At 37.2% G+C, this 27,600-nt stretch overlaps 1 protein-coding gene across 2 annotated transcripts in view; it reads left to right on the top strand.

Moving 5' to 3' along the window:
* The window catches only part of LOC115223760 (protein kinase C-binding protein NELL1), a 480,108-nt gene that overhangs the window by 244,243 nt on the left and 208,265 nt on the right, over positions 1 to 27,600 (top strand). For both annotated transcript variants that reach the window (XM_036511173.1, XM_029794415.2), the window contains exon 2: positions 9,472 to 9,594. In XM_036511173.1, the coding sequence (XP_036367066.1) occupies positions 9,472 to 9,594 (123 nt within the window). The remainder of the gene's footprint in view (positions 1 to 9,471; positions 9,595 to 27,600) is intronic.

Below are 27,600 nucleotides of genomic sequence, written 5' to 3'. Positions count from 1 at the left end.
AGCATGTTATGACTTGCAAGCCATTTTCGGTCTTCCCACTTCAGCCATATATAGAATGTTGCAGCTGAGGGAAGGAAAAGGGTTTTTTTTTCACTTGGTCAAGAAGTAAATTGCTCAAGAACCTTTCTATAGCTCTAAGACTTGTGGGAGGGGAAAAGTAAGGGCTGGGTGGTGATGTTGTTATCTGAGCAACAATCAAATCTACCACTTAGTCTAAAGTGTGCAAGGTAAGATAAAGGAAGAGAGAAAATTAATGGTACAAGTAAGTCAAGAGGGAGGATAAGCAAGTAGTTAGTTAAAAGGGGCAAGAATGTTGTCATAGTAATAGAGGAAGAACAGAGAAAAAACACAGCATCTGGGAGTCACTGGTTGATATCTATTGGTGAGAGAACCTTTACTAATCAATCGAATACCCCTTTGGGATATTGTGTAAGTAGCTTGTGTGTGTAACAACACAACCACCACTGTAGAATGATAGCAACTGATCAGAACTTAAGTATTACTTAGATCTTAAGAGCAATCATTTTTGTTTTCCTCTTGTGATAATTTTGGCAATGTTATATATATAAGAATTGAATGCTAGAATTGCAGGGACTGGCACAGTAATGATTAAACATCAGCATTTGATCCTGAGAAAAGGAGAGGTTTGTAAAAAAGCCAAACTTGCTGTCTTCAGTTTGGTTTCTCTGCCTATCTTCAACTATTCTCATGAATGGTGGATAATGACGAGGAGGGTAAGATCATGAATGCATGCAACCAAAATAGAATTCCTCTAAAGAATCTCTAGATGCAGGGCATGGCTGTGTGGTGAGAAGCTTGCTTCCCAGTCACATGGTTCTGGGCTCAGCTCCACTGCATGGCACCTTGGGCAGGTGTTTTCTACTATAGCCTCAGGCCAACCAAAGATTTGTGAATAGATTTGGTAGACAAAAACTGAAAGAAGCCCACTGTATATATATATACACAAATATATATATATATATATATATACACACACACATATATAAATATATATATATATATATATATATATATATATTTATGTGTGTGCGTATTTGTGTCTGTGTTTGTCCCTCACACCATCGCTTGACAACCAATGTTGGTGTGTTTCCATCCGCATAACTTACTAGTTTAGCAAAAGAGACCAATAGAATAAGTACTAGGCCTACAATGAATAAGTCCTGTGGTTGATTTTTTCGACTGAAAGAAACCCTTTAAGGTGGTACTCCAGCATGGCCACAGTTAAATAACTGAAACAGTAAAAGAATCTCTAAAGTAACGTTATTCAACAAGGTGCATAACTCAGATATCTGGGAGTCTCTCCAGGTCAAGTCCCTATTTGAGATGACACAACTCTGGTACTACAGGCATGTGGTTAGAATTGTCGCAGGAAAGAATTACAAGACTTTTTTCAAGCTGAGCCAACTAATGGGAGACCTTGGGATAAGCCAAGATTGAGATGTTGGATAATATTCATAGTTTCTGTTAGTTGTAATTGAGAACCTGGTAGGAAAGTGTAATGATGGTTGCTTCAGAGGGGACCTTATAGAGGAGGTGCCTGAAGACTCTCCCCTACAAGCCTTCCACAAACAGTGGGCAATGAGAATGAATGAATGGATGGATTGATGGATGGAAGGACGGACGGACGGATGGATGGACAAATGAATGGACAGCCACAAAAGATTATGAGATGATGGAGCATGGACTCTGCAGTGACTTTGAGGATTGAGTGGTTCAGTAGTTAGAGCATCAGGCACACAATCATGAGGAAGTGAATTCAATTCCCAGACCAGGCAGTATCAAGCTGTATCAGCCCCTTTGCCTTTCCCTTGGATAACATCAGTGGCATGGAGAAGGGAGGCCGGTATGCGTGGGCAACTGCTGGTCTTCCACAAACAACCTTACCTGAACTTGTGCCTCAGACAGGAATTTCCTAGATGCAATCCCATGGTCATTCATGACCGAAGGGGTTCTTTACCATTGCTAGAGAGTCTGGGATACAGAAATGTTTCATAGATATCAGTGATAATTGTGTCTGTTTTGTTATTGAAGACTAGATCCATCCAACCCGTGCACAAGCATGGAAAAGTTGACATTAAATTGATGATGATAATGATGATGATGATATATGCACACACACACACACACACACACACACACACACATTATGTATGTGTGTGTTTGTGTAAGTTCATATTTCCTCTTGTCACACATGTTTACTGACTGCTAACAAAAGGCTTGTTTAAACTCAGTGAGTTTGTTTCCAGTTCACTGCATAACTATGTCCAGTGTGCTTGTTGCTCAATCCAGGGTATTATTATCTTGCTTGAAAACAGGTGAGAGTAGGCAACAGGAGGGGCATCCAGCTGTAGAAAATCTGCCTCAACAAATTCCATTTGGCCCATTGAAGCATGAAAAAAAAAAGTGGGCATTTAAATAATGGTCATCAGCCTTAGAAAGGCATAGAATATCAATTCAAATTTTCTATTTATAGGAAAATCCCAAGTATTGAGTTAATCTTTTTTGTTTTGTTGTCTTCCATTTGAAAGTAGTAAATACTCTGTTATTGTCTCTGAATTTTCGTTGTTGGAGATTATCTTCCTAATTACTATAATAATTAGTGATCAATTAGATAAAGAGCCAAAACTTTTATCATCAGTATCATCTCCATCTCCATCTTCATCATCACCATCATCATTGGCATCACACCATTCATTATTAATGGTTCAACATGCATATTTTGCAGCTAACTTATTTTGCATACATTTGCATTGTTGCATCTTTTTAATTATTTATTCGAACCTTCTGTAAACATTATGCTTTTTGAATAATTCCAAACATTTCCTGTTACCCTATCCATTACCCTTGTTAATATACAGAGCTAGTTCTTTCTTTGTTTTTGTTTTCTAACTTTGTGATCATCGATTATCTGTTTTGTATTGGATTATGTCTGGAGCATTGTTATCTTTTTTAAATGAAGCAACCCAGGGTCACTACTATTACTCATCTACATTTGAGGGCACAGTTCTCATATCTGATCTCTCTCTCTCACTCTCTTTCTCTCTCTCTCTCTTACACACACACACTCCCTCTCACACACACACATACACACACTCCCTCTCTCGTGCACACACAGACACACACTCCCTCATGCACACACACACACATACACTACCTCTCATGCACACACACACACACACACACTCCCTCTCTCATGCACACACACACTCCCTCTCTCATGCTCACACACACACTCCCTCTCTCATGCTCACACACACACATACAATATTTCACTCTCATTCTCTCTTACACACTCATACTCATATACACCCCCCCTCTATCTCTCATACTTACACACACACACACACTCCCTGTCTCTCACTTACACACTCATATACAATTTTTCACACCTCTCTCTCTCTCTCTCTTACATACTGTTTCTCTTTAACACTCTCTCACTCATACGCATATTCTACCCCTCCTTTCTCTCTCTCTCTCTCTCTCTCTCTCTGTCTATCTATTCATTTATCTATCTGTCCATTTCTCTCTCTCTCTTTCAGTTTATCTATTGAATTAAAGCTATAAAACTTTTAAATGTTTATGCCAATCTTAGCTCTTAACATTCACATGCACCCAGACACACACATGACCATGCAAAACACGCAAATACTACATCAGTTAAGTTTGGTTGTGAATTGAGTAAGACATAAGTTACATTTGATATTTAAACTGATAATATCAAATAATGTGTTTTATATCCACATTTACATGTTTTAGTTTTTAAGTATAAATAATTCAACCTTAAACCAAAATACTCCTTGTTTAAAATCCCTCCAGGAGTAATCCTTTCAATCAGAGATTAATGGTTCATGTGTCTTTTAATCCCATTTTTTGTTGAACATTTTCGAAATTTTATTCTTTAGTCTTTTGAAGGAATCACAATGCTTTCTAAACACTGGAATTAAAAGAGACTAGTTGTAATCTCCATTGGTGAAAATTTTGTTCAATAAAACTAAAATATAAATTTGTTAATTTGTCATGAAGAAGAAGAAAATGCTCGTAATATTAGCATTTTTATTTTGTAATTTTTAATTAATTTTTTTAGTAAAGAGACTAAAAATAGATTAGGAGTTGTGATTTTAAAAACTTGTTTTAAAATTTCAAGGATTAAGGATATGAATAGCTATGATAACTATGTGGTCAGAGTAGTTGTGGTTATTTTAAATTCTTATTGGCTTGAAGTCAGACAATGGAGAGTTTTAAAAGAATGTTGCTATGAGAAAGAAAGTCTAGGAAGGGTATGAAGATTTAAATTTGGGGATGAGAGTTAGATTAAGAAACAAAGGAGAGACAGGGGCATCAAGTAGAATTGTATTCAAGGTAACATGGAGCTGATTTCTTCAGAGGAACAAAGATCATTACAAGAGTTGTAAAAGAGAGTCAGTGAGGGGACATATTTATTTTTATAGTAGTCCACCTTGTGTCTAACCTTGCCTTTTAGACAAACATCGTTTTGTTCAGTTCTCTCTAGAATGTAAGTATGCATCAGAAGTGGGCCATCCCAGATGTGCAAACAATCTCTTGGAATAAGGAGAGGAGGGGCATGGGGCCAATAGGCAGCTATTATAATGTTGGACAGAATGTCTCACTATATTTGTTTCAAATATTTCTGTCTAAATTACATATATATATATATATATATACATATATATTTAATTAATCCAAACAAGAAAACACAAAAAAGACACAACAACGCAAGGATGTGGAACAAATAAAGTATTATTGGACGCTCAGGAAAGAAGGAGGGTTTAACGTTTCGAGCGGAGCTCTTCGTTGGAAACATAGGAGAAGGAAAGATCCAGAGAAGGGAAGACAGAGGAAAAAAAATCGGCAACAGTACACACAAGGTCACATTTTACCAGGTGCAGGCATGGCTGTATGCTTCAAACATTTGCTTCAAAACCTTATGGTCTCAGGTTCAATCTCACTGCAAAGCCCTTTCAACAAATGATTTCTACTATAGGTCTGAGTTGACTGAAGCTGTGTGAGTGGATTTGGTGAACAGAAAGTGAAAGAAGCCTATCATACGTATGTATATATACACACACATACACACACACAAGTGTGTATGCCTGAGGACTCTCCCCTACAATCCTCCCACAAGTGAGTGTATGTGTGTGTGTGTGCCCTTGTTTTGACATCTTGTGACTGTTGTAGATGAATGGTATTCAATTCCAATATTCTGCAAAAATATAAAATAAAACCTTTGTCTGACCACGGGGAAATAATACCTTGCCTGGTGAACAGGAAGGGCATCCAGATACAGAAATTCTGACTCAATAGATTCTATCTAATCCATGCAAGCATGGAAAAAGTAGATGTTAGTCATCATTAAAGTAAGATACCTTACCTCTCAGAGAGTATTAGGTTACTTGGAGAAGTGTTTTGAAGTGAAATCATTCCTAAAAATGATGTTGTGTATATTGTTAATCCCTTTTGAAATTTATGGTGGTATTTATAGTGATGATGGAGTAACTCATCAGAATGATACTATTGAATATAGGATATTAAGGATGAGCTATAAAGACAAGGTCAGATGATGAACTGAAAAAAAATCTAAAGTTTATTAGATTGGTAATTATTAGCTAATATCCTCAATCTTATGAAACTGATCTTCAATTGATTTTGTCGTTTTAATGTTTACACTACTTGAAAAAGTCGTCTTGTTCATAGCCTCTGTTAACGTGTAGGTGAACTGATCATTGAGAGTGAGATGCCTTCAGTTATAACAGGATTAGTATCTCTGATGAGATGCCTGCAACAACACTTGCAACAGTAACCTATGTTATGTGATTTATTAATAATGTATTCATGCCTTTAGACAGACTTGTGAACTTGCAATGGTTAATTTATATAAGTTTTATACATACATACTCTTTTACATTTTTACTCTTTTATTTGTTTCAGTCATTTGACTTTGGTCATGCTTGTGCACCGCCTTTAGTCAAGCAAATCGACCCCAGGACTTATTCCTTGTAAGCCTAGTGCTTATTCTATTGGTCTCTTTTGCTGAACCGCTAAGTTTCGGGGACGTAAACACACCAGCATTGGTTGTCAAGCAATGTTAGGGGGTCAAACACAGACATACAAACATATACACACATACATATATATATATACATATATATGATGGGCTTCTTTCAGTTTCCGTTTACCAAATCCATTCACAAGGCTTTGGTCGGCCCGAGGCTATAGTAGAAGATATTTGCCCAAGGTGCCACGCAGTGAGACTGAACCCAGAACCATGCGGTTCGTAAGCAAGCTACTTACCACACAGCCACTCCTATGCTTACATACACACACACATACACACACACACACACACACACATACACACACACACACATACACATACATAGATAGATACATACACACACACACACATACACATACATAGTTACATAGATACATACATACATACATACATACATACATATGCTTCCCACCCACATGGTTCCAGGTTCAGTCCTACTGCATGGCACCTTGCATAAGTATCTCCTATTATAGCCTCAGGTCGATGCTTGTGCATGGCATTTTGGCTTGGTCTCTTAGAGCTGGGTGCCTTCCCCTATCTCTAGGCACTTTACTGAGTGCACCAGGGAAATATTTTCATGGCACCTGCACTAGTGAGATGATTAAGTTCTCAGCAAGGCAGAATTAATAAAACTTCTGTGCTGAGGTACCGTCTTGAAGAAATTTAGTTGAACGAAAAAGCCCAGTCTGATGCTTATTCTATTTGCTGTTTTTGCCAAACCACTAAGTTACAGGTACATAAACTCATCAACACCAATTGTCATGTAGTGGTGGGGGATAAACACAGACACAAAGACACACACATGCATATATATGTACATATGTGAGTGAGTGTGTGTGTAAAATAATTAAGGTGGCTAGATGCAATTTAAAACCAAAAAGGAATATTTTTTTATATGTATATATATATATATATATAGTAGTTGCATGAGTGGCTGTGTCTTAAGTAGCTTGCCACATGGTTCCACGTTCAGTCCCACCATGTGGCACTTTGGGCAAGTGTCTTTTACTATAGCTTCGGGCTGACCAAAGCCTTGTGAGTGGATTTGGTAGACAGAAACTGAAAGAAGCCCGTCGTATCTCTATATATGTGTGTGTATATATGTTTGTGTGTCTGTGTTTGTCCCCCCCAACATCGCTTGACAACCGATGCTGGTGTCTTTACGTCCCTGTAACATAGCGGTTCGGCAAAAGAGTCCGATAGAATAAGTACTAATCTTATAAAAGAATAAGTCCTGGGGTCGATTTGCTTGACTAAAGGCGGTGCTCCAGCATGGCCACAGTCAAATGACTGAAACAAGTAAAAGAGTAAAAGAGAGTAAAGAGTATATATATACATACATATGATGGGCTTCTTTCAATTTCCATTTAGCAAATGCACTTAACAAGACTTTGGTCAACCCAAAGTATCAGATGATACTTAGTTATTCTGAGGGTCCAATAGAATATAAATTAAATCATGTGATAGCAAAGTGGACCCCTATAAGGGCCATATGGACCCTGATTGAGAGCCACTGTTCTAGAGAATGATGTGTGTGAAAGATAGTAACAATGACTGTAACGCAAAACTATTGGTTCCCTCTCAAGATGTTCTGATTGGCAAAGTCATCAGAGTTGGACACAGCATTTCACAATATTTATTTTCACTAAAGTGGCGAGCTGGCAGAAACATTAGCACGCCAGGTATTTCTGAGTTCAAATTTCACTGAGGTCGACTTTGTCTTTCATGCTTTTGGGTCGCTAAATCAAGTACCAGTTGCATATTGGGGTCAATCTAATCGACTGTCCCACTCCCTAAAAATTTCAGGCCTTGTGCCTAGAGTAGAAAAGAATATTTATTTTCACTTTCTGTGCTCTGAGTTCAAGTCCAGCCGAGATCAACCTTGCCTTTCACCCTTTCAGGGGTCAATAAATATGTACCAATCTAAGGTGATGGATTGGCAGAACTGTTAGAAAAATCGTGGTATCTGTTCTGGTTCATTACATTCTGAGTTCAAATCCCACTATGTCCTACCTGATTGGTAGACTTAAACCCATCACTCAGATTAACACCTGACTTTTAAACTTAATTAAAAATGATATTTACTACTGTGGTCTCCAACATAAATAATAATTAAAAGATGTACCTAATTGAATATTGTTTTGGTGTAATAATAAAAGTTTAAAGCCACATGTATAGTGAATTTGTATGATTAGATTCTTATAAAGAAGCTGCTATGGATTAATCTATAATGTATTTGACCCTACAGGAAAAATAGTATGTTCTATCCCTGTATTGAGATTACTAATTCTGAAAGAGAGGAAAATTGTGTGCATGAGGGTGACGAGCTAATGTTTTTCTTTTATAAATGTGTATGTGTGTGCGTGTGTGTGTTATATGTGTCTATATGTATATACGTATATATATATTTCATATGTGTGTATGTATAAATATATGTGTGTATATATATATATATTATATATGTGTGTATATATATATATATATTATATATGTGTATATATATTATATTTGTGTGTGTGTATAATGTATCAATATATTTCAGGTGTATGTATGTGTGTATATATATGTATAATTTTTCTCTGTAAGTAATCTTTTAAGTCTTGGTTTTAAAATAATTTTCCATAATTTATTTTACATTTTTTCAAAAGTTCAGTAGCTGAATCAATATGATTTTTCTAATCGATAAATAAAATCCAAGTTTGTTTATTAAGGTTATGTTTCCTTTATTATTGTTTAAAAGCATATTTTTATTTTCTCTTGTTATCAACTTATATTTTATCCTTTCACTAAAGAAGCTTATACTTAAAACTATTTCAAAAGAAGCTTCCATTTTTTTTTTCTTTAAAACAAAAAAATAACTGTTTAAAAAAATCTTTTGAAGCTTTCTTTCAACAATTTCTTGATAAGAAAATCTCTCTGAAAAAAAAATTTTTTTTTTTCATTTTATTATTTCTTATCTCAACACTTTCATATCTCATATTTTAATAAAAAAACATTTTTTTAAAACAAAACATTTTTTTTCTTTTTTCTTTCATTATCCTTTGAAAGAGTTGTGTGAGATAAAGAATTATTTTGTTATTTTTGAAACTACTTTCAAAACAAAAACTAGCTGTGCTAAAGGTGGTGGTGGTGGTGGTAGCAGTTATATCGTAAGAATGGTAAATGGGACTTTTGGTACACTTTCACTTCCCAGTTAGAATCATTTCACTTAATATATTATTATATCTTTGAAAAGTAATGAACATCACAGCACTTCTTTTCCTCTTCTTTCTTTTCTCACTACCACCACCACCCACGAATTAAATAATATATATTTATAGCTCATAACATTTGCTTAATGAAGAAACTAAGAATTGTATTTCTGTTTTATTTTTCAGTAAAAAGCACAAATCACGAAGGAGACGTGCTGGATTTGATCCCGTTGCTAAAAAGAACATCAAGTCCTGGAATTCAGTACATTACAGGACCTAATAACATAACGCCAGCCATTAGACTCACAGGTAGGTAAGCAAGCCAATATGTTCTCTAGATGTTTCCACCCATTGACACTGACATTTCTTTCACACATGCAAAAAAAAAAAATAATAATAATGATATTAATAATGATGATGATTTCTTTTATGTGCCACCAGGGTGAAAGATGAGGGGGGGGGCAATACAAAGATAAACATAAAGTGTGGGGGTTTACATATAGTGGAATGATAAAATAAAAAGTATACTCGGTATATATTAGAAGGGAAATATATATAGTATATGACACTAGAAAAAGAGGTAGGGGAAATGTGATTGTGATGGGATCCCCCTTAAACAGGAGGACCTCTAGGGATAATCAAGGAACCTCCACCATCCAAGATCACCCTGAATACCTAGGACGAGAGCCCTCTCCAACTTCTTTCTACAGACTCACAGGTCTACACTGGCAGCGGTACCATCCACTCTTGCCATTTTCACAACTTTCACCCACCTTTTCTTCATAAATTCACTCAAGAACCTCACCTCCCTCTCTCTCTGTCACTTTCTTTTACAAGTAAAATTTGAAAAAGTCAAAACAAAGAGAAATGTTTCTGTCTTCATTCCTTTCAGCTTTGTCCACCAGATAACTTCTTTTGTCACAGCCACCAGACAAAGGAAAACTGCCTTGCCAACCTGATTAAAGGAGGACGGGGGAGCAATCATCATTTGTCCTACATATGACAGCAGCTGTTCAACATAACTCCACAAGTCAGCAATTTCCAGACACTGAATGAGTGCATGCAGACCAGTTTCATCATCCTGCAAGCACCTCGGACAAGCCCGTCTGACAGCACAACCATGCCTGTAGTGTTTATCTTGAACTGGTAGCACTGCTAGGCCAAAGGCATCTGGAAATTATCCATAACAGTCTCCGACTGGAAAGTCCTCTGGAATAGACTTGCCAGTTCATCTTCGTCGATGCCTAGGGTCTCCACTTGTTGCACTTCCCCACTACTAATCCTCTGTAAATATCTAAAGTGGAACATCCACCAATCCTTTTGCCCAACTTGTAGAGGACAATGAGTGCCTGAAAACCTTCTAAGTATCATTTCTACACCGACACATCAGGGAAATCCAGTTGTTACCTATCAGAAAGCTGATAGGTCCTGAGCAGGTTTTCATGGTTTTTACACCCACTTCTACTATGTACTAAACCCTCACAGTCCTTCCATGTGTCCAAAGTACTGTTCCAGTCCCCCACTAGTACTAAAGTGTGAGACATTCTCAAGAATGCCTGAAGAATTTTGGCCTTCCAGTCCCTGTTGGGGCATAAACTGCCACCAGTCTAAAGGCACCACCTTCACTGCCACTCATGTCCAGGACCACCACCCTACCATCTGGGTCCAGGAACATAGTCCATACTTGGAGATCTAAGGATTTCTAGAGTAGCACTGCTACACTGCTACTCGCTCCTGATAGACCACAAGATGAGAATATCTCGCAGTCCTCAAAAATGAATGCTAGAGCATGTTTTCCGGAGATCTTTGTTTCACTAATGGCAGCCACATCCAAATCAAGTGACCCAAGATCGTTGAGCAAGTGACGTTGCTTCCAAGCTGATCCTAGGCCACACATATTCACACACCCCATTCTCAGCTCAGCCATGCTAGTCAGAGAACGAAAATGAGGACATTACTCACCTTGATTTTTGAGAAGCCCAGAAGTTTCAGGCCTCTCTACTGGCAAAAATTTTTTAAAGGGTCCTTCCAACAGCCTTTTATCAACAGATCCTTTTAAAATCCCCACACTACCTGGAAATTTTTCTATTATACATTTTTATAAACGTCTGACAATGTTTTAATTGAAAATCTGTCCTTAGAGGTTTTGAAGATGAAATTCTCAAATTCTTTTCCCTCTGTCTCTGTTTTGTTTTTGTTTTGACTTACAAAATCCATCAATTCACTGCTACACTTGTTCACAACAGTGAAATTGATGGATACATTTCGTCTAGAGTCTGATGAATATTTTTGAAGTTCTGTAATTAGTCGTTTCTGTGATTTCATGCTATTCTTGATGCTGTTGCTGTTTCTGAAGTTGCTAATCTTGTTCTTGTTGTTTTTGTTGGAGTGGTTGTGAATTGTGTTGTAGTTGTGGTTTCAGAATAAGTTTTTGTTGATTTCTTGGATTAGGGCTATGAACCCTCCTCCTCCTCTTTTGCCTACCCCCTTTTGTCAATGTGATCCATCAATCGTTCAGCTTTTTTTTCTCCATGCATGTTATTGCAGTTGATGATGGTTTGGAAAGAAGAGCATTCAAGAGAAACTTGCTTTTCCATGGCAACTGGAAGTAGACTCCTTCTTTGTCTTGATTTGGGAGTGGGTATGCACTTGGGTGTGGGAGTAGATGTAGGAGTCTTGAGCACTTGTTTATGATTTTGCACTTGTGGTGTTTGTAATGTTGGCAGCAGTGGGACTTTATTTTACCTTGTTTCAGAGCAGAAAGCCTTTAAGTGATTTATAGATCCACATGTGTGTCATCTTGGTTTTCTATCCTCCATGAACACTGACAGATGAGTACCATCCAGGAGTTTGATTAGATTGGGCAGCTGGTCGATATGGTCCTGCTTGCATTGCAAGGTCAGTTCTATACCTATACTTAACAAATTTTCTTGACCTCCAATATTGTGACTTCATCTTCTTCTAAACCTGCCAAGATGGCCACCACTAACCATGAATATTTCTGGTGGCACATTCAGCACCCTAATCTTAGCAAGGCATTGGCTGCTGTAACTGGGGATTAAAAAGAAAAGTTTTGTGCCCCAAAGTGGTTGCAGAATTACATCTAGCTTCTTTTTTCATTCCACATCTCACCTCAATAGTTCCAAACTTCTTTCCTCGAGTGATGTTGGACTTTTGTTCCTACATGTACCCAAGGCATTTTTGTACTTTGCTCTCAGGAGAATTTTCCACCCACCAAGACTTGATTCCAATGCAACAGTATGTTACTGTGCATCTTGTAATATTTTCTATCACATCGGATTTAGAGCTACCCTTCTACCATCTCTTTTTACAATTTTTCTTGCCAATTTTAATTCTTCTTTATCTATGTGGATACTTGTCATATTTCCCGCCACCAACACAAAAGATGCAGAGGCGATATTTGCATTCTTATTTTTCATTTCTTTCTGCTGTTATTGTTGCTGTTGCTCTTACTGTCAACATCGAGAGTTTTGACGTTGATCAGAGATGAAACATTTTTTGCCTCAGGGACGTCATTAAGTTTAGGTCATTTGATATTCAGATTTTCAATTCTTTCCTCATTCTCGATTTTTCCCAACAAGGAGCACGTTCCTTTGTCGAACATTATGATTGCTTCTTTATCAGCTATTCTTTAAATAAATACAGAAAATTGCAAAATGTGTGTTTTGCCGAAAGTAGTTAAAATTCAAAAATTATTGAAGCACACCACTTGCAAAACAGGGGTTATTCTACACAAAAATACTATCTGTGCAGTCCAGACAATCTCAGAAATGTAATGATAACTATAGAAATGAAAAGCCAGGGCCCTTAGAAGGCCAAAAAGATTACAAATGCTTATTCAACTTATGGAGCACCAAATTTCCATAACTTCACAGTATGGCAGCCATAATAATAATGATGATAATAATAAAATACTAGAAAAGGTGGAAAAATACAAATTACTAAAAGATGAAGTTGCAAGAAAGTGGGCAATGTGAAGAGTAACCGCCACCCTAGTAGTTGTAGGAGAACTTGGAGAACTGACAACTAACTTTGAGAAATTTGTCAGAAAAATTGGAATTGACATGATGGTAGAGCATGCCCCAAAAGCAAGATTTTAAAGTTGGTACTTGGCTGTTGAGTATCTTCCATAATACTTAATGTTTAGGTACCAAAGCTTATAATTCATGGAAAGAGATCCTGTGAGACCTTTGACAACAGGTTGCTGTCCACTCTCACAAAATTGACCAAAACTAGTAAGATCAAGAGCTCTGAGAGTTAAAGTAAAATAATTATAATGATAATAATCCTTTCTAATGTAGACACAAGGCCTGAAATTGTGGGGGAAAGGGTTAGTCGATTACATCGACCCCAGTGCATAACAGGTTCTTAATTTATCAACCCCGAAAGGATGAAAGGCAAAGTCGACCTTGGCAGAATTTGAACCCAGAACATAGCAACAGATGGAATACTACTAAGCATTTTACATGGCGATGATGATGATGATGAACTCTCCCATCAAAGACAATGTATGAGTGTTCAGCTTTTTGCTGAATGACCTACACAAATGAGTGGCTGTGTGGTAAGTAGCTTGTTTCCCAACCACATGGTTCCGGGTTCAGTCCCACTGCGTGACGCCTTGGGCAAGTGTCTTCTACTACAGCCTCTGGTCGACCAAAGCCTTGTGAGTGGATTTGGTAGACAGAAACTGAAAGAAGCCCGCCGTATCTATATATGTGTGTGTGTATATATGTTTGTGTGTCTGTGTTTGTCCCCCCAACATCACTTGACAACCGATGCTGGTGTGTTTACCTCACCGTAACTTACCGGTTCGGCAAAAGAGACCGATAGAATAAGTACTAGGCTTACAAAGAATAAGTCCTGGGGTTGATTTTCTTGACTAAAGGCGGTGCTCCAGCATGGCCACAGTCAAATGACTGAAACAAGTAAAAGCGTAAATGTATATGCTGTACATTAGCTCACTCCCTCCATCAAATCGATGTTACCTGAACAGGTGCTCAGTGTACTTTGTGTCAGGTGTCAAAGTGAGCGTAGAGTAATGTGAGATGAACTGTTTTGCTCCAGAACACAACATACTACCCAGTCTAGGGATTGAAATTGCAATCTCACAATCGTGAGTGCAACACCCTAATCACTAGCTTAATAATAGTAACAATAATAATAATAATAATAAATTGTGGGGGAGGGAACTAGTCGATTACATCGACCCCCGTGTGTAACTGGTACTTAATTTATCAACCCTGAAAGGATGAAAGGCAAAGTTGACCTAGAAATAGAAGTGACCAAGACGGGGGAATGAAAAGCAGCACAGAACCAGTGGTGATTGGAGCGTTAGGGCTAATTTTAAAGGGCCTTGATAAGCAGCTCAACAAACTCCCTTGCAGGAGAACTTTAGAAAATAGTGTTGCTTGGTTCTGCACACATTTTACGTCATGTACTCTCCATGAGATGAGGACCTGCTGTGACCCTAGGGTCAAGGGATGACCTCGGTTCAGCAGAAGACAATGGACCATATTTTATTTTTAGAATAATAATAATCTTTTTCTTTATGGGTCAGAAGGGCCCATACATAAAATACAAAACATGTACAAAATGAGGTTACAAATTGATTGGAAGCATACACACACACACACATACACACACTAATAATCTAAAAGGAGTGTTGGAAAGCACAATACATTACCAGAAGGTTTGGACACAGTAGGTAAGTTCCACACTTCTTTGTACCATATTTGTGCACATGTACTCATGCAAGGGTATGTAAATGCATATGGATCAACCAGAGCATGCTAAATATGGCATGGCTTGAACAGCCATTCTTTCTCCATCCCATCACACTCCTTTCTCATTCTCTCTTGCCTTTCATTTCCTTTTCACTCTATCCTTTTCTCCTATCATAAATATATTTCTTTGCATACTGGGGTAAATAAGGGCCTATATTTTTCCTTATGTTGTATTTTTTGCCAATAATACTGACAAAGTGCCTTGTGTCACATAAGAGAGCTTTTAGGCTTGCATAATTAATGGTGGCTGACTTTCTGAAACATGTGTGTTATATAAAAGTATAAATACTGGTGATCAGGTGATCAGCTATGTCTTGTGTGTTGTGTGTGTGTAATGGGAATAGGGCAAATATATTATAGAAAATGACAGGTTAAAACACTTTTACACAAAACAAATATATGCATAAAAGGTGTGGGGCAGCAACACACACTTGGATAGTATCCATTGCATAAGCAGAATTGGGGATACTGCTATGGGTTTTACTTGTTGTCTTAGTTGGGGAAGGGGCACATTAGGACTTTGATATCCATACAGACCATATTTAACTTCATGATGCGAGTCACCTCTGTGCTCACCACTTGTCCATATTGTTGCCAAGATAATGACTGTACAAGACTTCTGGCTATGAATCTAGAGCTCCTGAGATGTATGTACTGTGATACAAGTATGGGCAGACTATCATTAATTTAAAAAAAAATCTAAGCACATATTAGGCGTAGGAGTGGCTGTGTGGTAAGTAGCTTGCTTACGAACCACATGGTTCCAGGTTCAGTTCCACTGCATGGCACCTTGGGCAAGTGTCTTCTGCTATAGCCTCGAGCTGACCAAAGCCTTGTGAGTGGATTTGGTAGATGGAACCTGAAAGAAGCCCATCGTATATATATATATGTATATATATATATATATGAAAAAACAAGTCAAAAATAGAAAATGCTAAAATAATTTTATAGTGAACATTTGAGTACTGGTTTCATATATATATATATATATATATATATATATATATGTATGTATGTGTGTGCATATGTTTGTGTGTCTCTGTTTGTCCCCCCAACATTGCTTGACAACCGATGCTGGTGTGTTTACATCCCTGTAACTTAGCGGTTTGGCAAAAGAGACCTATAGAATAAGTACTAGGCTTACAAAGAATAAGTCCTGGAGTCGATTTGCTTGACTAAAGGCGGTGCTCCAGCATCGCCACAGTCAAATGACTGAAACAAGTAAGTAAAAAGAGAGTAAAGAAGCAAGGACGTATTCCCTTTTCTCATATATATCATCCATTACTTTTTCTTCAACTAACTCAACGGCTCATATCAAGGCATTCTCTTTACCTCATAACATTTGTAAATAACACATTATTGTTATTGTTGTTGCTTTTTGTTCTGAGGTTTTCTCTCAGATAAATGCTCCCAATATTTCATTGCAGGTCTTTTTATTTATTTATTTATTTTTTGCTTTTTTATTATTGTCAAGCTTCAAAGCTGTGTAGCCTTGATTAGTAATTGTATGGAAGGCCATCTGTATCATATATTCCATTCAGTTATTGATTGATCTATTTTTTATTCAAATTTTGGTTAACAATCATTGTTAATATTATTATTATTATTATTATTATTATTATTATTATTATTATTATTATTATTATTATTCAGTAGTTTTATTTTTATAGCATGCTTTCACTTCACTATCGAGCACAGCTCTGTGTGCCTTGGGTATGTGCTGTGATTTGTTGTGATGCTCTGATGGTTATTGTATGGAAAGTGTTCTGCGTAGGATGTGTGCAGTGCCTAGTAGTGCAATTTTCTGTATGTTATATGTGTTTGTAAGTCCTGGTGTTTTTGTTTTGTATTTGTCTGAATATTTTTTTATCATGCCTAATGCACCTACTATGATAGGAATTGTTTCTGTTTTCAGATTCCACATTCTAGTTACCTCTATTTCCAGGTCTTTGTATTTTGAGAGTTTCTCCATTTCTTTTAGAGACACGTTGTCATCTGCCGGTACTGATACATCAATTAGAAAACTTTTTTTTTCTTCATGATCTCTGATAACTATATCTGGTCTGTTGGCCTTAATTTCTCTATCTGTGTGTATCGGCATATCCCAGAGTATGGTTGCTTTCTCGTTTTCTGTGACCTTTTCTGGTGTGTGCCTATACCATCTTTTTTCTGTTGTTATTCCATAATGTTGGCATAGCTTCCAATGTATGTAGGTCCCAACTCTGTCATGTCTGTGAATATATTCCTTCTTAGCCAGGACTGGGCAGCTAGAGATAATATGATTTATTGTTTCTTGTCCATCTCCACATATTCTGCAGTTACTTGTTATATTTCTTTTCATTACATGTTTTTGGTAATTTCTGGTGGGGAGGCTTTGGTCTTGTGCTGCAATTAAAAATCCCTCTGTCTCTGCTTTGAGTCCTGAGCTTCTCAACCATTGTTGGGACTTTTCTTTGTCTATTTCTTTTGCATTTAGTTTAGTCCAGTATTTACCATGAAGGGGCTTTTCTTGCCATCGTTTTATCATGGTTCTTTGCTGTTCTAGTTTTAGTTTGGATTTCTTTTGTTTTATAGCTTTTGTTGTTTCTTCATATCTGTTAGGTGGTATGATTTTAAATACTGAGAACAGTTTTTTGTTTTGCTCGTGTTTTGCTGCTATTTGTATCAGTTTTCCTTCCTTCTGAAATAGATATTTTTGCAGTCCTATGGTGGTTATTTTATAGTAGTTTTCCAGTTGTATAAGGCCTCTGCCACCATCTATACGTTGTATATATAGCCTTTCTATGTCAGATTTTGGGTGATGCATCCTAGATCCTGTCATTATTTTTCTTGTTTTCCTATCTATTTTGGTCAGTTCATTTAGTGTCCAGTTAAGGATATTGTAGCTGTAACTTATAACTGGGACGGCTAAAGTGCTGATACCTATTATCTTGTTTTTAGCATTGAGCTCTGTTTTCAGTATTGACCTAACTCATCTATAATATTCTTTTTTTATTTTCTCTTTCATTTGTGTGTGTTGTGTCTTATCTAGTTCATGGATTCCTAAGTATTTGTAAGTTTGGTTTGGTCTATTCTTTTATTTCATTGGTTTTATCTAGTGTGGTGTTGCTACTCTTAATTAGTTTTCCTCTTTTCAGGGTTACTTTGGTGCATTTTTCTAATCCAAATTTCATATCTATTTCTTTGGTAAATCCATGAACTGTCTTTAATAGTGTTTCCAGCTGTTTGTCATTTGCAACATATAGTTTTAGGTCATCCATATATAAAAGGTGGCTGATCGTTTTGCCATAACATTTATATCCGCATCCAGTTCTGTTTAGCATATCCGATAGAGGTGACAGTGCCAAGCAGAAAAGGAGTGGAGAGAGCATATCTCCCTGGAATATTCCTCTTCTAATGGGGATGGCTTTGGTTTTCATGAGTCCCTCTTTTGTTTGGAGCTGTAGCACTGTTTGCCATTTATTCATAGAGTGTCCTATGTACTTTATAATTGTTGGTGCAACTTTGTTCATGGCCAGTGTTTCGAGAATCCATGTGTGGGTGATGCTATCAAACGCCTTTTTGTAATCGATCCAGGCCATACTGAGGCCTTTCTTCTTTCTGTGGCTGTCTTCAGTTATGGCTTTATTGATCATTAGTTGATCTTTACAGCCGTATGAGCCTTTGCAGCATACTTTCTGCTCTTCTGGGAACAGTTTGTTTTCGTCCAGGTGCTTGTTCAATCTTTGCGATATCACTGCAGTAAATGCTTTGTACATTGTAGGGAGACAGGTTATAGGTCTGTAGCTTTCTGGTTTTGCTGTCTCATTTGATTGGGAATTAAGATGGTTTTCCCCTTCGTGAGCCATTCTGGCATTGTCTTTGGTTCTGCTAGCATGTTGTTAAAGTTTTCAGCCAGCTTTTTGTGCATTCCTGTTAGATATTTCAACCAGAAGTTGGGGATCTTGTCATGCCCAGGTGCCTTCCAGTTGCTTAGTCTTTGCAGTGCCTGAGTGACCTCTTCAGTTGTTATGGGGGTCCAAAGTTGCTCAGATGCTGAGTTTGTTGTTTTAATACTCTTTTTTTTTGGTTGTTCGTTCGCCGACCATATTTCTCTCCAGAATTCTTCCACTTCTTCTGCCGTTGGTGCTGCAGTGATTTCTATTTTATTTTTGCCCAGTTCTTGGTAGAACTTTTTGGGGTTAGAGTTGAACTGTTTGTTTTGTTCAAAGAAATGTTGGCGATTCTTGTACCGGCGGATCCTTTGTGCTTTGGCAAGAATATCTTGCTTTAGTTTTTCTTTTATCTCCGGTAAATCTTTTTCTGTGATGTTGTATTTGCGGAGTATTTTTGTTTTCTTTTTGTTGCTCAGTAGTGTTGATTGTCTACTGATTTCATTAAGAATCGACAGATCTTTTCTCATTTTTTGTATTTTGTTTTGGATGTTATTTATCCACAGGGTTTGTTTGGGTGGTGGTACTTCTGTTTGGATGGGTTTGAGTGAGTGTCCAGCTTATTATTATTATTATTATTATTATTATTATTATTATTATTATTATTATTATCATTATTATTATTATTATTATTATCATTATCATTATTATTATTATTATTGTCATTATTATTATTATTATTATTATCATTATATCAGGTACAAGTATGTATGACGTTATAGTGAGAAATTCACTTCACAATCATATGGTTTAGGATACAGCTCCACTTGAGTAAGTGTCTTCTACCAAAGACCTGGACCAATCAAAACCTTGTTAGGAAATCTGGTGGATGAAAAGTGAAAGAAGCCTGTCATGAATATATGTATATGTATGTATATATATGTATGTGTATACATGAATTTGTGTGTGTGTGTGTGTGTGAATGTATGTGTTTGTATTTCTTTGTCCTAATATCTCATGTTGATTGTAAGTAAAGTCACTGCTCATACAAAAACAATGCCATTGATCGGTTTGTGTTCAGAGGTCTAAGGGGAAATATTACTATGCTTAACCCTTTTGTTACTGTATTTATTTTGAGATACTCTGTGTTTCTTTCAATTACTTTAAATATAACAAAGAATTTAGTAAAATAACTTAGTTATCATTAAGCTAGTGTTAGGAACATAAGTTGTGACTAAGGTTTGGTAGAAGATTTTAATTCAAAACTTATGAAAACAAAATATTTGTACTCAGAGCCAGTGCTAGTTTCAGCCAGGTTGGTAACAAAAGGGTTAAAATAGATGAGAGTTGATAACAGGAAGAGCATCTTGCCATAGAAAATCTCCCTCAACAAATTTCATCTAACCCATGCATACTTAGAAAAGTGGATGTTAAAAGGAGAAGGATCACTGTTGTGTATATTTCTGCCGTTTTTGTTTTGACTATCTTGCAATGTGTGTCATTATTCAAATGGCTATTTCACAATAATATATGAACAGCTTAAAAATTTCTGACATATCTTTTCTCTACTTCAAATAAGATCATATTATCACAACGGAAATGGCTTTTATCATAGGTCTGCTTGATTAGGGTTGACAAAGAGTGGGAAGTAAATAGCAATAAAGGTGACGAGCTGGCAGAAACGTTAGCACGCCGGGCGAAATGCTTAGCGGTATCTCGTCTGCTGTTACGTTCTGAGTTTAAATTCCGCCGAGGTCAACTTTGCCTTTCATCCTTTCGGGGGTCAATAAATCAAGTACCAGTTATGCACTGGAGTCGATGTAATCGACTTAGTCCCTTTGTCAGTCCTTGTTTGTCCCCTGTATGTTTAGCCCCTTGTGGGCAATAAAGAAATAAGTAAATAGCAATAACAAAGTACCTGCAAAACATTTGACTTATGATCCATAAGAAAATAATCTTTTACATTATTCAACTCACCTCTTCCTGTCTGGAGTACTGATGCAGAATTTGTTGACTGAATTTAATTTGAGTAGGATATTTCACCTCATACCTTTTCTATGTGGCACACTTCTAAGATGTTAAGAAATATTGATTTCTAATGTAGGTACAAGAGTTCAAATCATTAGAAAGTATGTTGACTATGAATTCTGGGCTTCAAAAAGGACAGAAGTAAACTTAAGCAGGATTTGAACTTAGAAGATAAAGTGACGTAACTAAATACTACAAGGCATTTGTTTGGTACTTTATCGGTATGTTCTATATTGTATTAGAATGTGTGATGCATTGGTGTTTATGTTTTGTTTCCTTGGTATTAAAGGGTTAATGAATATATTCTTTATCTTGAGAAAGAATGCCAGCCTGTCAAAGGTTCTAAGAACTTTAACTCAGCACTGAAAGCTAGCAAAACAGTCAACTGTAAACCACTATAGTCTTCTGATAGCAAACACTTGTACATTCCAAAGTAATCATAAACAGTTAGATGGTCTCATTTATTGAGAGCACCTTTAAAGAGTGTAACTAGGATCAGTCAACAAGTTTGGTGGTATTTATTGTCTCTCAGATATTGTCACAAAAGATGTTGAGCTTAGAGCACTAATCTAATGGAACACAAGTTTTACAGTATCTGTTACTATTTACAGCGGTTATTCCTTTAGCACTAAATGGACTGGATCCATTTGTGGCTCAGTTATTGTGATCTATGACAAAGCAACATGGGACATTAGTGCAGGATATGGACCACAGATTTTTTAGTTTATAGTCTAATACTTTGTCAATCTGCCCTTGTGGTGGCACATGGCCTAATGGTTAGAGCAATGGACTTGTGGTCGAGAGATCGTGGGTTCGAATCTCAGACTGGGCAATGTGTGTGTTTATGAGTGAAACACCTAAGCTCCATGTGGCTCCGGCAGAAGGTAATGGCGAACTTCTGCTGACTCTTTCGCCACAACTTTCTCTCACTCTTTCCTCTGGCATCTAGCAGCTCACCTGCGACATACCGGCGTCCCGTTCAGGTGGGGAACCTATACGCCAAGGAAACCGGGAAACTGGTCCTCATGAGCTTGGTGTGGCTCGAGAAGGAACAAACCAATCTGCCCTTCTTTGGCTTTGTCAGCTTATAAGCTAGTTACCAAATAACTTGGTTTACTGTAGCTCCTAATTAGATAAAGGTAAGAAAAGTAAAAATGACAAGAAGATAAGGCAGTGCTTCTCTCATATGCAGATGATTTTCACACAGGGTAAAAAGAAATAACAGTAATAATAACAATAACAATGATACGTGTTTGGTAATCATTATCTATAAGTAAAAATAACCACAGCAAATTGGTTCTCATAAAGATTGAAATTTCACAAACATACATGTGGAAAAATTCTACATTTTAAAATTTGTTTCTTGTAAATACTTGTTTGCACAACATTATGGGTTTATCCTATTTTACAGATTCAGAAAACTTTTCATGAATGCACGATATAGTGCATTACATTAATCATTTAAAATCATTAAGATTTGCTGCATAAAATAATTTGGTATGCCTAGAGCGTTGAGAACATTATATGATACTATCACATTTCCAACAAAAACTGTGTGCATGCATTAGCCCATAACCTCCTACCTCATAGCTATCCATCGCATGCGCTGGTACAGACATGTCCTCCAGCTCCCATTAGTTCATCCTGTTAAGACCCCACACCAGATGGCTGGACCAGATTGGGGGAGATCTCCAGAGACACAATGTCACCTGGAAGGATGCAGAGGGGCTGGCACAAGACTGCCAGCAATGGAGAGCACTGGTGAACCTGTTTAGCTCTATGCATGATGACCTCTCTGGGACCGTTAATCTGAGATGACCCCAGTCCCGTCTTATATATAGCAGCAACAGCAGCAGCCTTGAAGCTTAAGGTGTTGTGCGAGGTAGTTCTTGTGAATAAATTAGTTGACTTAGAGTCTCTAATCAAGCATGTTAACCAATCAGTGACTGTGCTATGTATAAACTAATACTTGTTGTTTATACATAGACATAAAAATGATGATGGTATCATTAGTTCTTATTACAATAGAGCAGCATTGGTAAAAAATAAATTAATTAAATTTTAAAAGGAGGTTATGATGGTACTATGAAATTTACACAATACAAACATTTATCATACTTCGTTTTTGTATCTAGTTTACAAGATTCTTTATGTGAACTTGTATGTTGAAGCAAATCTTGTTGTGTCTGGGAAGAGTCATATTGTCTTAGTACCTTATTATCTAACACACTCACTGGTTCAATTTCCACTCATTTGTTTCTTTTTTTTCCTTTTAAAATTTTTGACAAGGTTGCAAAAGCAGCAAAAATTTTGGAAGAAAAATATATAAATAATAAATGAGTGGAAATTGAACCAGTGAGTGTGTTAAATAATAAGGTACTAAGACAATATGACTCTCCCCAGACACAACACTTATGACATTCATCCTCATCATCGTTTAACATCTGTTTTCCATGCTAGCATGGGTTGGACAGTTCGACCAGGGTCTAACCTATGCTAGCATGGAAAAACGGACGTTAAACGATGATGATGATGGTGGTGATGATGATATTGTCTTATAAATACTCATTTTCTATTCATTATTTCATCTGCCCATAATATTACTGCTTTTATTAATTTAAGTTAACTTTTGTAACAAGTAGAAAAGGTACCATTCCATATCTTTTTGTCCAACCTATTACCTCTGTCTTTTGGCTAATATGCTTTGTCCTACATCAACTGTATTTGTTGGCATAAAAAACATACAGGCATATTGAAGCGCCACAATTTCAATAGCACATATTTAAAAAGTCTTTTGTAATGCATTAATGTCATCATCATCGTTTAATGTCTGTTTTCCATGCTAGCATGGGTTGGACGGTTCAACCAGGGTCTGGGAAGCCAGGAGGCTGCGCCAGGCTCCAGTCTGATCTGGCAGTGTTTCTACAGCTGGATGCCCTTCCTAACGCCAACCGTTCCTTGAGTGTAGTGGGTGCTTTTTATGTGCCACCGGCACAGGGGCCAGAGGAGGCTGGCAAATGGCCATGATCGGTTGGTGCTTTTTATGTGTCACTGACACGGACACCAGTCAGGCAGCGCTGGCATCAGCCACGTTCGGATGGTGCTTTTTACGTGCCAGCAGCACAGGTATCACGACTACAATTTCCATTTGATTTTGATTTTGATTTTGATATTGATGTTGACATACTTGACTCAAGTATGTCAACATCATCATCAAAATAAAAATCAAATGGAAATTGTAGTCATGATACCTGTGCCGCTGGCTCGTAAAAAGCACCATGCAAACGTGGTTGGTGCTTTTTACGTTCGGATATGTAATATTTAAAGCACCCTTGCATATAAGACCGAAGATAATTTCCTTTTGGAAAAAAAAAAAATAGAACGTGTTTTATATATCATCATATACAGCAATGGTTCTCAACCGGGGCCTATATGACCCTTGGGAGTTCATATAGGATTTTATTGTTAAAGTTTGCGTGTAATAAATGGATTATATTTCTGCAATTCACAAAATATTTTAACAATTTTTTTATACAACTCCTAATATTTTATTATATGAATCACTGCTATCTCTAACAGTCAAGTGTCCATCATTGACAAGATCAAGGGAGTCCAAAATGATATGTGATGGATTTATCTCCCCACTAGCAATATAAACAAGTGTGCTTTTTGCTCCCTAAGCTATTGTGAGAGTTTCTTTCATAGTAACTACTGCAGTATAGCTTGTTCCAACAGAACATCCACATTTAGGTGGGGATATTACTTCTCAGGATTTAACAAGTATTTAACTCTGTAGTTAAGAAGATAGTGAATATGTGTCGGGGTGTACCTTCAAATTACAGAGAGGTGTATATAAGTGAAGTGACGGATGGGATGAGTGGGTGGGTGGGTAAGTTCATGTAAAAGAAGAGTGTGAGGTAGAGGGGAAGTGACTTCAATGGACTTTAAAATAAATAAATGCGCCCTTTTAAAGCCTAGCCAGGCTCATGGGCCAGGTTGTCTTGGTTTCCATGGCATATGTGTTCCCTAGCTGGATGGAACGCCAGTCCATCGCAGCATTGCTCATTTTTGCCAGCTGACTGAACTGGAGCAATGTGAAATGAAGTGTTTTGCTCAAGAACATAACGCGTCGCCCGGTCCAGGAATCGAAACCACAATCTTACAATCATGATGCTGACACCCTAACAACTAAGCCACGTGCCTCCACTCAATGGACTTTTCTGTCAAAATATTTATGTAATTAAGAAAGGCATGAATGTCAAACAACTTCATTTCTCCTCTCTTGTAAGTCTAAGAAGCTTAATGCCTACAGAAGAAATAAAACTTAACCTGTTAAGTAAATTACATAAGGTTCTTCACATTATCTGAACATTATTTTATTAATTCCCTCTCTCTTTCTCTGTCTCTCTCTCTATCTCTCCCTCCCTCTCTCCTCACCCTGTGTGTGTGTGTGTATGCATGTTTATTCTTTTCATCTATTTCTAAGGCAGTGAGCTGGCTGAATCGTTAGCACACCAGTCAAATTGCTTAGCAGTATTTCATCTGCCGTTGCATTCTGAGTTCAAATTCCGCCGAGGTTGACTTTGCCTTTCATCCTTTCAGGGTCAATAAATTAAGTACCAGTTATGCACTGGGGTTGATGTAATCGACTTAATCCCTTTGTCAGTCCTTGTTTGTCCCCTCTATGTTTAGCCCCTTGTGGGCAATAAAAAAATAAGAATCGTTAGCACACCAGTCAAATTGCTTAGCAGTATTTCACCCATCTTTATGATCTAGGTTCAAATTCTGCTGAGGTCGACTTTGCCTTTCACCTTTTCGGGGTCAATAAATTAAATATCAGTTGGACACTGGTGGGGGAAGGTGTCAATGTAATCAACTAACCTTTCCCACCAAAAATTCATATCAAATAGAAAGGATTATTATCTCTTTCTTTCTTTTCTCTCAACTCTCTCACTAATTATATAAATATATATATATATATATATATATGTGTGTGTTTGTGTGTGTGTGTGTGTGTGTGTGTGTGTGTGTAAACATAGGCGTAGGAGTGGCTGTGTGGTAAGTAGATTACTTAAAAACCACATGGTTCCAGGTTCAGTCCCACTGCATGGCACCTTGGGCAAGTGCCTTCTACTATAGCCTCGGGCCGACCAAAGTGGATTTGTGAGTGAATTTGGTAGATAGAAACTGGAAGAAACTAGTCATATATATATATATGTATGTATATATGTTTGTCCCCCCAACATCGCTTGACAACCGATGCTGGTGTGGTTATGTCCCTGTAACTTAGTGGTTCGGCAAAAGAGACCGGTAGAATAAGTACTAGGCTTACAAAGAATAAGTCCTGGGGTCGATCTGCTCGACTAAAGGCGGTGCTCCAGCATGGTCACAGTCAAATGACTGAAACAAGTAAAAGAATAAAAGAGTATATACACATTCTCTCTTTCTGTACACGTGCATGCACAAATTCTTTCTTTTTCTCTCTCTCTCTCTCTCTCCATTTATACATATACAAACTTATATACAAACATATATACATATACAAACTTACATATATATAGACATATACAAACTTATATATATATATATATATATATATATATATATATATATATATATATGTATATATATATATATACAAACACACATGTATAAATAATACATAACATACAAATACACACATACTGATTATAGTAATGAAGAGCATATAAAAGAAATTACTAACTACTACTGTTGCAGCTATACACTAAGAACTACTACTACTACTACTACTACTACTACTACTACTACTACTACTACTACTTCTATCACTGCTAATACTAATAGTATATCATAATCATCTGTAGAGGGAGAATTGTTACTATGCACCCACTGTACATGGTGTATGTCTGGTGACAGACACGACTGGGCAAGCTGAGTAGATCTGTCTATATATCCCATTCAGGCAGGGCAAAGAGAACAGCTGCCGAATGAAACGATGATGAAATATCTGTAGTTTATATATTATTTGGCCTGTCATCAAAAATGCTAGGATTTTCATTACCATATGGGGTTGGAATATTTGTCTGGATGGAGTGTCTGGATAATTTTGGCTGTGGGTTGAAGGAGCAGCCACTAACTATGGTAGCGGTAGTAGTAGTGGTGGTGGTGGCGGCGGCGGCAACAATGGTGGTGGTGGTGGTGGTGGTGGTGGTGGTAATGTTGCCAGTAGGATGTGGAAAATGATTGTAGGTTGTGGAAGTGGAAACCTGTGGTGGCAGGTTACATTGGGTGGTGGAATGGCAGTGAGTTGTGAAAGTCAGTTGGTGGTGGTGGTGGTGGTAGTGGTGGTGGTGGTGGTGGTGGTGGTGATAATGGTAGTAGGTTGAGGAAGAGGCTGATAAATTATGCAAGTTGATGGGGGTAATTTTGGTGGTGGGTCGAGGAAGATGGCAGTGGTTATGATAGCGTTAATATTACTAATTAGAATAAATTGGTGAGCTGGAAGAATCGTTAGCACATCAGGCAAAATGCTTAGCAGCATTTCGTCCATCTTTATATTCTGAGTTCAAATTCCGCTGAGGATGACTTTACCTGTCATTCTTTCAGGATTGATGAAATAAGTACTAGTG

The sequence above is a fragment of the Octopus sinensis genome, linkage group LG2, assembly GCF_006345805.1.
Source record: "Octopus sinensis linkage group LG2, ASM634580v1, whole genome shotgun sequence".
Classification (NCBI taxonomy): domain Eukaryota; kingdom Metazoa; phylum Mollusca; class Cephalopoda; order Octopoda; family Octopodidae; genus Octopus; species Octopus sinensis.
Note: the sequence above shows the minus strand (reverse complement) of the source record. Positions and strands in the feature narration are given on the sequence as shown.